General features: G+C 36.2%; 2 protein-coding genes across 7 annotated transcripts; one reads left to right on the top strand and one right to left on the bottom strand.

Moving 5' to 3' along the window:
- The first annotated feature begins 1,441 nt into the window (after positions 1-1,441).
- Positions 1,442-3,238, top strand: LOC130745774 (uncharacterized). 2 transcript variants are annotated; one of them, XM_057598150.1, is made up of 2 exons: positions 1,442-2,157; positions 3,010-3,238. In XM_057598150.1, the coding sequence occupies exons 1-2, from the start codon at positions 1,592-1,594 to the stop codon at positions 3,056-3,058; spliced, it is 615 nt and encodes a 204-aa protein (XP_057454133.1). In that variant the 5' UTR covers positions 1,442-1,591; the 3' UTR covers positions 3,059-3,238. The 2 variants fall into 2 exon arrangements, with proteins under 2 accessions (XP_057454133.1, XP_057454134.1); XM_057598151.1 differs by having other exon boundaries at positions 1,448-2,410.
- Positions 3,239-3,355: 117 nt separating this feature from the next.
- On the bottom strand, positions 3,356-13,834 carry LOC130745773 (mediator of RNA polymerase II transcription subunit 15a-like). 5 transcript variants are annotated; one of them, XM_057598146.1, is made up of 12 exons: positions 13,577-13,832; positions 12,414-12,537; positions 12,024-12,135; positions 11,790-11,910; positions 9,730-10,926; positions 9,233-9,303; positions 8,443-8,517; positions 6,503-7,855; positions 6,018-6,356; positions 4,600-4,791; positions 4,429-4,517; positions 3,356-3,716 (listed from the first exon to the last, which is right to left on the bottom strand). In XM_057598146.1, exons 2-12 carry the CDS (start codon positions 12,521-12,523, stop codon positions 3,515-3,517), a joined length of 3,861 nt encoding a protein of 1,286 aa, XP_057454129.1. In that variant the 5' UTR covers positions 12,524-12,537; positions 13,577-13,832; the 3' UTR covers positions 3,356-3,514. The 5 variants fall into 5 exon arrangements, with proteins under 5 accessions (XP_057454129.1, XP_057454128.1, XP_057454131.1 ...); XM_057598145.1 differs by having other exon boundaries at positions 6,012-6,356; positions 13,577-13,831; XM_057598148.1 differs by having other exon boundaries at positions 6,012-6,356; positions 12,414-12,493; positions 13,577-13,830.
- Between the last annotated feature and the right edge of the window lie 602 nt (positions 13,835-14,436).

The raw sequence follows: 14,436 nt of genomic DNA, 5'->3' as shown, positions 1-14,436 counted from the left end.
AACTAATTAAGTAGAAAATACGTATAAATTAATTAGAGGCTAATTGGACGGTGATCCGACCCAAAACCAAAGTCAATCTTATATTAATTACAAGTCAAAAAGTTATTATTGATTTTATTAAGTATTTCCCAGACTATTCTTAGTCTTCTCCCTATTTAATTATGTAAGTGTCTCAAGAAAAAGTAGACTCCAATATCTTAAATAAAGCTTAAAAGAAAACGATTGTTTATTGTCCAGAAAAAAAGTAACGAATTCACTACAATTAGTGCTTCCTTAATTTATCAAAATGGTTTTTCCACAATGAAAGTGCATCAAGAAAGCGAAGCTCCAGAAAAGAAAATTGTCTTACTTAGGGATCCAGAAGTTGTGGGAGATCAATAATATGTGATAATTCATTAAATTGATAGCAAAAGAATTGAAGGCCTGGCTTTGGTTAATTTAATCAAAGCTCTTACCCAAGAATCCCTGGGTTAAAGAACACCTGGATGTGGTACCTTAAACAAAGTTTTAAGTTTAACGCATACATATATATTCGCCTTTTACTTTCAACTACCTACACCAAACAAGTAGTGGTGGCCCTATAAGGCGACACTTTTCCTTATCCCGTGATTGTTGCGATTAAATTTCCACAAGGTATTCTTAGGTCTCACTCACTCCGCAAAGTTTGATCATACCGGGACTATTTTTGGAGGGAACATGAACATGGGTTACAATATTCCCCACACATGGAGAAAGATATATAATATATATATATATATATATATATATATATATATATTAACATGCACTTATTCAACCTCCATCTAGATAAGAATAAAAAAAGTGAGAAATTGGAGATATGTTAATAAGAAAAAAAAGTGAGATGTGAAGAAAATGAAAATGTTGGTGGACACCTAATAGGTTAATGTAAATACACAGAATGAAAAAAGAATAGAAAAAGTTGGTGAGAATGAGATGAAAGAAAAAATGAGGGTAAATAATTAAATATGTACATATATATTTGGATCAAAATGGATCCTCTCTAGCCAACCTCTCCTGCAAAATCTTATCCATTAATTATTATATTAAACGGTAGAAATTGATCAATGAAAAATTCAATTATAAAAACTTGTTCGTAATTTATTATTTTCTTGTTGTAGAGGCTGTGCAACATGAGAGGATCTGAATACATAAGGAATGTGTATTAGCACACACTTCCAAACATATTAGTTATGAAGCTCCATGATGTAGCTTATTGATTAATGTGATTAAAAAGTCTAATGGATTCCAAATGTGCAATATACATGCACTAATAAAAATTGTCCACACACCTCTGCTTACTTTTTCTTTAGTGTCACTCTCAAGATTCAGCTAATAACCAATTTCAAAAAGCACATACCCACCCCATAAAAGTCTAAGTCACTCCTCACACATAACCACTTTCTTTTCAGTTTCTCTTTATTCTATACTATACTCAATACGACTATACCATTCACCCTTTCTCTTTATATATACACACTCTTCACTCTTGAAAAAGAAACCCACAAACCCACAACACACAGTGACTCACTCACACATAACACATTACTATCATTCCTTCAACTCACCAACCATGGACTGGTTCTCCTGGCTCTCCAAAACATCCCTTGAACCCTCCCTAGTATACGAGTACGGCCTCACCTTCGCCCACAACGAGCTCGAAGAAGAAGACATGATCTACTTCAACCACGAGTTTCTTCAGAGCATGGGAATCTCCATAGCCAAACACAGGCTAGAAATTCTCAAGCTCGCTAGGAAAGACAAGGCCGGGAAGAGACCACTCCCGGTAGCGAGGCTCATGGTGGCGATCAAGAAGACCAAGAGGTGTTTGAGCAATTATATCCGCATGTTCACCCGCTGCGAGGAGTCGTCGGCGCTTGTGGTGGTGCCGTCCATAACGTCGAGGCCTTATGGGACGAGATTGTGGCGGAAGAACGCTGTAGTGAAGAGGAATAGCAGGAGGTTGGTGGTGGCTAGTAACAGCCAAGAGAGGCTCTTGCTGACAAATGGAAGTCCTGCAGTGTTGCCTGCTCTTGAGAGTTTTTCTAGTCCTATGGTGTGCCATTTTCAGAAGGAGGAGGAAAAATTGAAAGGTGATGATGATGATGGTTACTGGTCTTCTGCTGTTGAAGAGATCAGGTGGGATACTATGTTTCAGGATCTAAAGCCAAATTGAAAATTTCCTCAGTTTTTTTTTTAATAACTTTTATAGGGGGTGAATTACATGTTTGGATCGGAAACCCTTCAGTTTTGGGGTCTAAATGAATGCTTGAATGCTTGGATACACGTTAAATTTTCACGGTCGAAGGAGAATCACGGAGAACCTACTAGGAGTAGCTTTCGTGGAGCTAGAATTGATTCTAGAAGATCTGAACGTGAATCTAAACATGCTGTGAGTAGTTTCTAGTTTCTTTTTCAGAATTGATTCTGATTCATTCTGATGAAAGATAAGTGGGATTGAAACATGCTATGATTTGATCCCTTATTTTTAGTTAGTTGGTGAGAGAAGGGTTTTTTGGGTTCTTCCACCAAGAGAGATTTGAAAGTGTTTGTTTGTGTTGCTTTTTTTCTTCTTCTTTTCTTTAGTGGTGTGGGTCACGCGGATGGGTAACTTTAGCAGAACCTTTCTGTTTAAGTAATGAGATTGTCTACTTTACTTTTACATGTTCATGGTCTTTAGCTTTAATAGGGGAAAATTTGCACCAGATTAGCGTGTTTATGGGAAGAGATTGATTAAAATAGATGTTCAGTTCTATAGCAAATTTGAAGTCCAAACAGTTATGATTGACTTGAGTTTGTGAATTGTACTCTCTTATGTTTGACAATATATACTTTACCAAAGTATATGTAATAGCTAATATACTACCTTGCCTTTGAATTCTAGAGCAAAGCCTTTTTCCCTACCTGCAATGATAATTTGTTTCTTTCAACTATTGAAGATATGTGGGTAATATCATTATTGTTGTGTTGTTTGAACCTTTCAACATGCAGAAGGGGTGAGATGGAAGTGCCCCACGCTCTACACAGGCTACACATGTGAAGGTGTGATTAATCTATTTAGGCCTTTGTTTACTCAAAGTGGTGACCATTGAGTTTGACTTGTGTTGTACAGCCATGCTCTTATAGTTTAGAAACACCATTGATAGAACAGTGAGGAGGGACCCCATTTTTGTTCTTGTAATTATTTCTTAGTCAAATAGTCAGGCATCTACTTCCATCATCCTATGCAGCAGTTAAATAACAATAAATATTTCTAATCAAGCAAACGAGATAAGAAAGCCAAAACTACTTAGCATAATACGCCATTATGCATTATATAATTCCCGGCAAAAAAAGGTAACCATTAAATCCAGTATTACCTTTGATAAATATAAAGATATGCCACGGAGTATAAATTGGAAAAACTCCATGGCATGTTACTTCATAAAAAGGTTTTTATCTAACTGTTCATATAAATAAAAACAGAATGTTCAAGGACTTCTAGGCCAAAACTAGGTCAGCATGAAACAGCATCCCAGCTTCCATACCTAGAGCTGAAGCTTCCCCCACCTCTCTGTTGTGCATACTCAGAGATAACACTGCGAGCGCAAGCATCCCAAGTCCTCACTATCTCCCCAAGGGACATCGGTTCCGATAAACTACGTAAGGATATGCTAAACCTTAGCTTTGCCTTCACTGAAAGATCTCCATTCTCCCCACTGTTAGAATAGAATAACAGATGCAACCCCAATTCACATTAGAAAAAGCAGATTTCTCAGCAAATATAATATAAACTACGGAGAGGGTGAAAAGTGAGACACCATTGAATAAATTCAATCAATAAAAGAAGAATCAATTCAGTGAGGAGAAAAAAAAAAAAACGGAAACTAGCATCAAATAAAATTGAATAATGACATCTAAAACAGCAGGTTTAAATATTTGGAATGAAATCTAGTAAAATAATTTCTTAATTGCATGCATAATTTCCATATCTTTGTATATGCAGAAAATCCTATTGTAATAAATACTAATGCATAAGAGTCAGTGAGTGACTTAACAGCCAAATAGAGAAGTGATCCGGTACATCAATAAAAGCATATCAATACTGAACAATATTACCTTTCAGGCTCAGCTTATTTATGGGGAGAAATCAGAGGGGGGGAAATCATGGATGAGTTTTCAATATAAATTTACCATTAAAAAGTCCATGAAATTTCACCTATATTTTCAACCCCTTAACAAAGCTACGATCATCCTTAAATACTTAGTCTAATGCAATCATATAAATATTTCATGCATAAAAGCTTTACAGAATGTGACATTTCTCCTTTCTGTTGATAAAAGCAAGCAATACACTTATACACCTATGTGCTACAATTATTTGTTCAAAACAATTAAACAGTAAAGATGCCAAAATGCGCATTATCTCACCTGGATTCAAATGAAAACTGATCAAGAAGTATGGGAGAACAATTTGGATAATTTGGCGGAATCAGCAAACGCAGGGGCTGAATAGTTGACTGTATGGTGATAAAGCACAGGTAAGGCTAACAAAATAAAATAAAATAAAAGTTGTTGAAATTGCTAGATCTAGGAGCCCACCATCTGCCCTGAAGCATATTGGGATTTCAAGGTCGGACTAAAAGCCACAGGAGTAAAAGAACACTTGATGACAGTTCCTTCTGCCCCTTCAGCAACTGCAGTTTGATCAGCATCTTCATCACTTATGTCTACTACAGTGTCAATGAGTCGGTTATTAATTTTCCTTAGCTCTTCCAGAAGTGCATGATTCACCTGCCACATTAGTCACATTAAGAGCCAGTTTAGATAAACTTTTCGACAAGCACTTGCAAGTAAAGAAAAGTTGAAATGATCTTGTGAATTGTGATTACAATGAGTCTTTAGACAATAACTTCCAGAAAGCTAAAGTAAACTTGTCTACTTCAAATTTTTAAAAATATCTCTCATCTACCTAAAAACTTAGTAAGGGCTTTATCATAAGTTTGAAACCTAGTTCACCAAATGGGGATGATAAAGACAGTCAGGAAACATTACACAAATTGTTAAATCAAAATAATTAAATACCGACCATGCATAAGCCTAACCGCTAAATAAGTTTTATACAATTACTACTCTAATTGTTCATCTTCATTCTTGAATGGCTGTTATCATTATCATCTTACTAATTAGTAAATACTATATTGTTCAATTACATTTATAAGGTTATGAGTATAGAAAGGGAGGGGGGGGGGGTCACTTTAGAGGGTAAAGTAGACTTAAACCCATTTATTGATAAATCAACTATTGATATTTAAATAAATTCATGGTTTGTATACACATGCAAGTATGTAATTACAATGTCAACCGTTGATTTCTCAATCAATGACTTTAGTTTCTTGTTTTCCCTCTAAAGTGACCCACTCAATTTAGACTTTTAGAGGAGCAAAATCCTAGTATATTTTTTGGTAGAAAGTTGGAATAGCACCAATTGAGGTGAGGTAAAATCCAACAATGGCTCTAATAAAAAATGGATCAAATGAAAGTAATATGATTAAAGGGCTAGAGGAAAATGAAAAAACTCAGGCGCCACAACAAACCAGTATAAAATAAAATACTTTACTTGAAATGGGTTTATTGAAATTTGAAAGATTTGGTTTTTGATAGAATCCAATGACATCAACATCATTTTATTCACGTAGAAGATCCTGCCAATGAGTTGTTGAATTTTTAACAGCCTGTTTAACTTTGAATGAAATAGGCCAATTACAACCAAGAATAACTCCAATTCAATAATCATTTCCTAGCAACACAGAAGTGTTGCATATACTAAAGAACACATTTTTCTCCCCAATTTCTTGTATATTTAAGTAACTCGTGGATGAAAACAACTTGCTCTTCTGGATTCCACCTATACCAATACATAAAAATCACAACGTCTAGCCAGCAAACAAAGTGTGGACTGTGGACAGAAACATATATGAATTATAAAATGAAAAGAAAACAGAATTTAGTACCTCAACCTTCAACTTCTTGATACTTGATGTTGCAGTTGACTCTTGATCAGAAGCCTCTGAAGCACTTAACTGCTTGACACTATCATTCATGCTACAAGAAGATGATACAACATTCAAGGGTACAGCCTCGGTGCAGCGCTTCATCCTCTTAATTCCATTGTTATCATCTTGAGTAATAAAATTTCCAGCCCGAACACAACAGTTAATCAAGGAAGCCAAATCCTCACCAACAGCTGCTCTGGATCCATTACCTGGAGATGATACTGCTATCCTATCATTCATACTGACAACTGAACCAATATCATTGACAGCAGCAGTCAATGTTGCAGTTGACATTGATTTCACCTGGAATCATGATTTAGACATAAATTCCATACATAAGACACAGATAACTAAATAACAATTTCTCCCTGTGATTCGACATCACTAATAAAATAACTTCTTTAGGAACAACAACTTATCAAGCTAGCATACCAGCTTGCTAGACTCACCGCTCTAATTAGGCGCTCAAGAGGCTGCTCTGTAGTTGACTTCTCAGGAGTAGCTGCTAAAGCATTAACAGGAGCACCATCTGGACCACTGAATTCTGCCAACAAAGGAGAGGCGGATATCCCCGGCGTCCCAATGGCAAGGGAATGTGCTTGTGCTGCTGCACTGCCTGTTTGTTGATATCCAACATTTGCAGCATTTGATACTGACGAAAGACCAGAAATGGGCTTCTCAGGTTCAGCTGGCATAGGTGATGGAGCCATAGGGGGTGAAGGAGTAGGGGCCACAAAAGGTGAATTAGAAGATTGTAGAGGAGTTGCAACTTTTGTTAGAGACGGAAGATTATTTTGTTGGTCAACCTGTGGAGATGAATGTTGTGAAATCTGAGGAGATGCAGCCTGAAGGTGTTGGGGTGAAGAAGCAGAAAACGAACTCCCTTGTTTCAACTTTTGATGGGAATAAGCTGAGTGTTGTTGACCAGAGGTAAGATGTTGTTGAAAGACCCCTTGCTTGAAACCCATTCCTTGTCGCATTTTCATATCATTCATTTGGTGAAGCTGAGTCATTTGATGTGACTGCAATTGTGCAGACATCTGTTGCTTTGCAGGCTGCTGGTGTAGTTGCTGCTGCTGCTGTAGGATCTGCTGCCTCTGCATCAACTGTTGCTGCTGATATTGTTGTTTGAGCTGTGGAATCGTCATTTGCTGTTCCTGTTGTTGTTTCAGTTGGTATTGAAGCATACTGGAACCTGACTGAAGGGTATTTGAATTCGGTTGGATAACATTTACCCCACCTTGTGATGGTAAGGAATTGAAGTTATTTTGTTGAGGAGTACTAACAGGGTTCTGTTGAAGGGAGCTCACTGGAACCTGCTGCAGGGAGTTAACATAATTTCCTTGCACAGAATCTAAATTAGTACCAGGTCGCATCGAATTCATCATACTCTGCTGTGCGGTTGATGCACCAGATATTGAGTTGTGCTGCAAATCAGAAATATTATTCTGCTGTGTTGTTGCTACAGAGCCTTGTCTATTTGATGGCTGCAACTGAGAGTTTATTTGATTATCATGAGGCTGTGCTTGTGTAACTTGGGACTGTGGCTGTGGCATGGAAGGCATATGAGTTGAGGGAAGCTGTCCGGACTGCAGCAAAGGCATGCCTTTCCTAGGCCTAAGTTGACTGAGGATACTTACAATCTGCTTCTCATATGAATCTGTTTTACCCCTCATACTAGGTGAAATACTGTTCTTGGAAATCTGTAGGATTGTCATAAAATGCTCCAACATCATTTTATATCTCCTCAGTCTTTCAATCTGATTCTGATCTGAGCTCGGTTGTTGGAGAAGAGAGTCATGCTGATGGAGAAAAACAGATATTGGATTGAACAGAGCAAATGCAGACACATCAATAGATAGAATATGTCATTTGACAACATGTGCACTCAAGGAAGAGAAGCGGATATTGGATTGAACACAGTAAATGCAGACACATAAATAGATAGAATATGGCATTTGACAACATGTGCACTCAAGGAACTAGTTAATCTTTAATACCATTCATTTATATTGTTTTACGAATAAATACTCCAGAGTACTGAAAAAATAAAGAATTAAAAGCTTTTCGTGTTCTAATGATATTAAATGCTTACAAGTTGTCATTTAATAATTTTTTTTGAGTCCTGTATCACTCAACTCAAACTATAAGCAAACACATAGGAATAATTTTTACAAGTTGTCATTTAATAATTTTTATTTGAGTCCTGTATCACTCAACTCAAACTATAAGCAAACACATAGGAATAAACCACTCTATGGCTTGATATAATTACTGCTTAGCACAGGCTACAAATTCTAGTATTTATCATGATAATTGCAATGGAAAGGCTGTTTTTATCAATAGTAGCTATTAAAATTTGTAAGTCAAAAAAGAATTGCTCACATACCTGCTGAAGTCTCAAAGCAACTTTCTGGTACAATTCGCTCACATCTGTGAAGTAATTTTCTTTCATGGTTTGGATCTGTAGGTTGAAATAAGCAGAATCAAATAATCAAAACATTAGTAACCTCGAGACTTCTCATGATTTAATCTGTAGGTTGAAATTGGTAGAATCAATTATCAAATAATCAAAACAATAGTCACCCTTGAGACCCCTCACGCAAGGCATTTTGTATCACTGTTGCGTCAACACTTTTAACACTTTTGGAGGAAATAAAAGAGATTCTTTTTATTTTTTTAACCTTTTGTTGGGTACCATAAATTGCAAGTTTCACTTTCATTCTCAAATTTAGATGTGTAAACAATAGTACCAACTTGCATTGAAGAAATGCCATTTATATCACTATAGCATTGGATTAATAATTATAGTCTTTAAACTGCAGAATAGCACTAAATAAAAGAGGATGAAAAAGTAGTAATGAAAGAAGTTCCTTCAGATATAGAACTCAATTTATTTCATCATAATAAATAAGCAGTATCAACAGTTGAGTAATGCTATGCTCAGAAGGATGAATAAAAGATGCCAGACCAATGAGTATATTTAGAAAAAAAAGTTATATCATGATTTTTCCTCAAAGACTAATTAAGATTTCACATTCTTGTTAATTAATATTTTCACCATAAAAGTCATCATATAACTCTTCTTTAATTTACTTCACGGTTTGCTTCATCAATTTCTGTTGTCATAGAAAAATTATAGTGAGGAAGTAAAAGTGATAAGAAAAATAGCACAGTACCTTTTGGTACACTTCTTCTTGCCAATCAGCCCCACTTGGCTGTGCAATCTGTGCTGTCGAATCCAAAGAAGCTACAATATATATGATATGAAACGAACATAAGAATGCATGAGCATGATAGCAGGCCAGTAATAAAAAGAACCAACATTATGCACAAACAGCAGAGGATACCACACCACTATCTATAGTTATTTAGAAGTAGAGGATACTTAGTTGGGGGGGGGGGGGAGAAAAATATTGGTGTTCATTAGTTAGTTGAGAAAGGGTCAGGGTCTCTAGAATATCCTGAGGAATAGTCAGTTTGTGTATCATCTTCTACCTTTGGATCATCTTGACCAGAGGGGTTACTGCTAAATAACACAACATATTCTGGCTCTTCTCCCTATTTTCACTCCGTCACTAATCCAGTTCTATCAGAGTGCTTGGCTTTTGCCAATTGAAACCATAAACTACAAAAATATAATGTCAGAGAGAAGTAAATAGATGCACAGACATACTTGTTGATGATTCTGGAAGAGCTCTTTGAGATTCATATAATTTTTTATTTTGATCAGAAGCATTTTGCTGAAGTAAAGACCCTGATGCTTGAAGTCTTTGCTGTATCTCTCGTAAGTGATTTGGCTGCGGCTGCAGACCCAATTGCTGTTGCATCTGTGGCATTAATTGCTGCGCTGAAGCCTGTGGCTGTGATTGCTGCCCATGAGATGGCAATGCATTTTGTTGTGATTGTTGCTGCATTGGGACCTTTGGTTGCTGTACTGTGTGTACAGAGTGATGGCTTGTTTGCATGCCTGGGTTTCCAGATTCAGGTCCAAGCAGCTGTTGCTGCCGTAACCCAGGGACATTATTTCCTAGCTGCTGCTGATGTATACTTGTCAGATTGTTTTGCTGATTTATTAACTGTTTATGTTGCTGGCGTTGTTGCAAATTTGTAACATTATTCTGCTGTGAAAGTAACCTCTGTGGTTGCTGTATGTCCCCAACATTGCTCTGTGGTCCAAACATCTGAGCTTGTTGTTGCAAGTTTGTTGCAATTGACTGAGGCCCCATAAGCTGTTGCTGCTGCTGCTGCACAGGCAAGATCGGTTGTGGAGTCATTGATGTTTGTTGCTGATGAACAGTAGAAGCCTGTTGTTGCTGATGCCTGAAAACTTGTTGCTGAAGCATGGACTGTGTTGACTGTTGAACATTATTAGATTGTTGATTCTGTGGAAGGCTGGGGAGAGATGTTTGCATCATGGAAGGCTGCATAATAGATTGCTTATTTGATTGCAGAAGGTTCTGCTGTTGTTGGGGGTGTGGCTGAGACTGCAGCTGGAGCTTATGGTTAAAAATCTGATGCTGTTGGTAGATATACTGTTGTGGATTCTGCGCTTTCTGTTGGGGAACAACCTGCTGCCCGCCTGCAATTTGCCTCTGAGAACCAGAAAACATATTTTGTATGTTGGAATTCTGGCCTATAATAGCGCTGCTACCAACTGAATTTTGAACAGGTATATTCTGTACGTTGGAATTCTGACCAATATTTTGGCTGGAAGTTTGGGCTAGGCTAGATATTGGTGGAAGGTTAGGTTGAGGTGCAACGGTATTCTGAATGTTTTGAGATAAAAGCTCCTGATGTTGATGGGCCTGACTAGGCAAAGGAATAGAATGTTGCTGCCCTGGATTATGAACTTGATGCTGCAAAATGAGTCCTGTGAAAATTTTGGTTTACCTTAGTGAGAGGAGAATAGTATAGTATGCATCACAATAAAACATGACTATCCATTTGCACCCTGACGACACATGGAAAAGGTCAAGGTAAAAATTCAAAAGAAAGAAATAAAAGAAGACAAAGGACAAGGATAGTATGAATGGCTAATGGAGTAAAAAGTTCACTTATCTATTATATTTCAAGCCATATTTACTATATTGTCCCAGCAACATATGCTGACAAACATGAACATTTCAGAGTTCTGTATAAAGATACAGGATTACAATATTTAAAAAAAAAAGTGCATTTGGCTCCCCTAAATTTTGGGGCATTTGTAAGTGACACCATGAACTTCATCAACATTAGTACTTAGACTTTAACTATTACTCCAATAGATTATTCTGTTTAACCAAATTGCAACATGGAAATTCCTCAACCTTCCATCTCTGTGCAATCTGAGTCCTAAACCTATCAGTTAAATTCAAATTTTACCTAATTTTAATGCTTTCCAAAATCAAAAAACAAAAAACACCAAATTTGAAAATAACCTAATAAATCATCATAATAAGAACATTTTGCTTCCCTATGGATCAAAATCATTAAATCAGAATCAATTTTCACTTTCTCATGATTGAAAATGGATTTAGCAAGTTTTTTCTTCGAGATCCATTAAATCCCTGTTAGAGTGATGATTGAAGTTTAGGGAATGATTGATGCTACTATGAAGTTTCTAGTAATGCCCCAAAGTTGAGGGGATTTAAATATTCTTTTCTCAATATTTAAATAGAAAAAAATTAAGCAGGACTTTCCTCTTCGATATCAAATTAGAATACAATAACCAAACCTAGGCTATTAAATACTAACCTTGATCAGGAGGGTTACTGCTAGAGCCAACTTGATTAGATGGCATATTATTGGCCATGGCATTTTGGGATCTAGTCTCCATTGTAAGCATCTTCATAGAAATTTTCCGTAGATAATCATTCTGAAAAGATGGAATGCCAGTACCAAGTTAAACATTAGTCTCCCATAGTGTATATATTTACATAAGTAACCATAAATGAAAATGGACACTTCTCAATCCTTATAATGATGTACCTGGCTTGTTGCACCAGTAAAAATCTTCTCTTCAAACCTTTGAGCAACATCTCGAAGTTCATCTGGTCTCGTAGAATTATTAGGCGGAAGATGTTTTTGTAATGTTTCCATTCTGCACATGAAAAACAATAGTTTCATAATTATGGTACAGAACACGATTAGCGGTGAAAATTCAATTAAATCATCAGAGAAACCTTCATTCCAACATATATATATATTTCTATTTTCTTGGATAGAATTGCTTTTATATGACAAACAAAAGAAACCATTAAGAAAGGTAGCCAAGTAATCGACTAATTATATATTTAGTAACGACCTTTAGATATGCAACACCCAGTAAAAAACCTATTCATAAAACCTCAGTGATACAGTACTGAAACTGAAGCTTACATTTTGTTGACAACTCTTAGTCGTGAATCAGGTGGGAGTTCAGCTCTCCAATCACCCGCGGCGATAGCGGGTTCAGTACCCTGATTAGGTCTCCAGTTATTGGAATCCATCAAATTAAAATTAACTGAACCACCAGAAAAAGAACATTCTAAACAATATCATTCTAAAAGGAAGCATATAAAGGCGGCATATGTACGCATACATGATATGTCTGTAGCGCTGTTATATCATGCTATTATCAACTATGAGTGCACCATAGAATCAAAAGCATAAAGTTTTGCCACCTTTGCTCCCTCCAATTTCTAAAACATCTAAAGTTAATCAATAAGAACTACCACGGGCTCAAATGACATGAATATTCATTGAAACCTCCAAACAATGTATTCCAGAGAAACAAAACTAGCATCACTGTGATGTAAAAATAAGCTCATGGCAAGTTCTGAATTAGAACCACACAGAATACATACTCACAGCTTTCTTAGTTAGCTGTAGCATGTCATTTGTTTTGATTTCACTAATAATCACAGTCCAAACAAAATGTAGCTGATTGACTAGTTCTATATGGCCCAAAAGATCAGGCCACGAATTCAACGAATTCAAGCTACATCCAATCAGTTTTATTTAAAACGCATAAAACTGATAGACTTAAAATAAAATCACATTCAGACCATGTTAATATAAACATGCAAGGCACCGAATGAAACGAATTTCGTCTCGTGCCATATAACATTTCCAATTGTAAAATCATGAACAAATGCCTAGACTGTACCTATCTATAGTATGATCCCACCTGTTTCCCCTTCACCAATTCCCCAAAATCTTAGCTTCCTCACTAAATTTCCTCCTCTTAATCGATCACACACTAAATTTGATTTGCATGGATGGTATCTGCTAAATTTCCGTAAAAACAAAACCAGCATTTGACAATTCCATTAACATCATCGCCATTATCACCATTATCATCGACATTGAAATTTCCGATCAAACCACTAGAAATTCAGACACCGATCTTCCCAAAGATCGAGGCATTCAATCAAAACTCGTGAAAATGAAACAAACATTTCATTCAATCATTCATCGATTCAAACAAACAAACAAACAAACAAACACAGCAGCAAAAAAAAAAGAGAAGAACAAAAATGGCGGAAACGTAAAAAGGTTACCGTCGTTGTCGACGAAGGCGGAGAGAGGACTCGGCGTCCGGTGGCGCGCGCCTCCGCGACGGAAGCAGAGTGAGATTGAGGATTCAGCAGCGGAATTCTCGGAATTCAGAAATCAAAATTGAATCGATTGTGCATTGCAATTTGCATTCCAACGCTCTTGTTATTTGAGAATCAGAAGAGTTTGTGTGTGTGTGTGTGTGTGTTTGCTTGCACTCTCCAGAGTGAAGTCTAGCGTTGTTGTTGCGTCAGCACCAAAACCAACCTAAGGTAACGGTCCAAGATTATTATCGATGTGGATTATACCAATGACTCAGATTGTTGTGTAATTAATCATTAATAATCAGTAGTTCAAAAAAAAATATGGGTTATTAATGATTTTATTTTTCATAATTAAATTTAATTTATGAGAAATGATATTTTTTTTTTAACGTGAGAAATGATAGTAAAACTCACTTTAACACTCGTCATAAATTTATTAAAATTTATGTGAGGTATATTACAAATATGAGGCGTATTTTTAATTTAATGAAATTCATATGAATTTTAATTACTCCCTCCGTTCCAAAATTATTGTAGTTTTAACTTTTTTATTTTGTTCCAAAATCATTGTTGTTTTACATATCCAAAACACTTTATCTCATTCTCTTCCATTCATGCCCTCATTTAATATTACATCACCCAAGTATCACCTCTTAATTCCACCAATCACAATTCTCACCAATTAATTGACCAATGATTTTCATTTTCTCTCTTTCATATAACTCATATTAAATAAGGGTGTTTCAGTCAAATTATAACATTAATTAATGAATTCTTAATCTTTGTGCATAACCCTTAAGCTACGATTTTGGAACGGAGGG

Source organism: Lotus japonicus, chromosome 3 (assembly GCF_012489685.1).
Source record: "Lotus japonicus ecotype B-129 chromosome 3, LjGifu_v1.2".
NCBI lineage: Eukaryota > Viridiplantae > Streptophyta > Magnoliopsida > Fabales > Fabaceae > Lotus > Lotus japonicus.
The sequence above is the reverse complement of the archived record's forward strand: the minus strand, read 5'-3'. Positions and strand labels throughout refer to the sequence as shown.

Coding starts and splice junctions, on each gene's coding strand:
- LOC130745774 (XM_057598150.1), top strand. CDS start 1,592: ATGGACTGGTTCTCCTGGCTCTCCAAAACATCCCTTGAACCCTCCCTA. Junction 2,158..3,009: donor TCTGCTGTTGAAGAGATCAG/GTGGGATACTAT, acceptor TTCAACATGCAG/AAGGGGTGAGATGGAAGTGC.
- LOC130745773 (XM_057598145.1), bottom strand. CDS start 12,523: ATGGATTCCAATAACTGGAGACCTAATCAGGGTACTGAACCCGCTATC. Junction 8,518..9,232: donor AAGAAGAAGTGTACCAAAAG/GTACTGTGCTAT, acceptor TTCAACCTACAG/ATCCAAACCATGAAAGAAAA. Junction 4,518..4,599: donor AATATGCTTCAGGGCAGATG/GTGGGCTCCTAG, acceptor ATCACCATACAG/TCAACTATTCAGCCCCTGCG.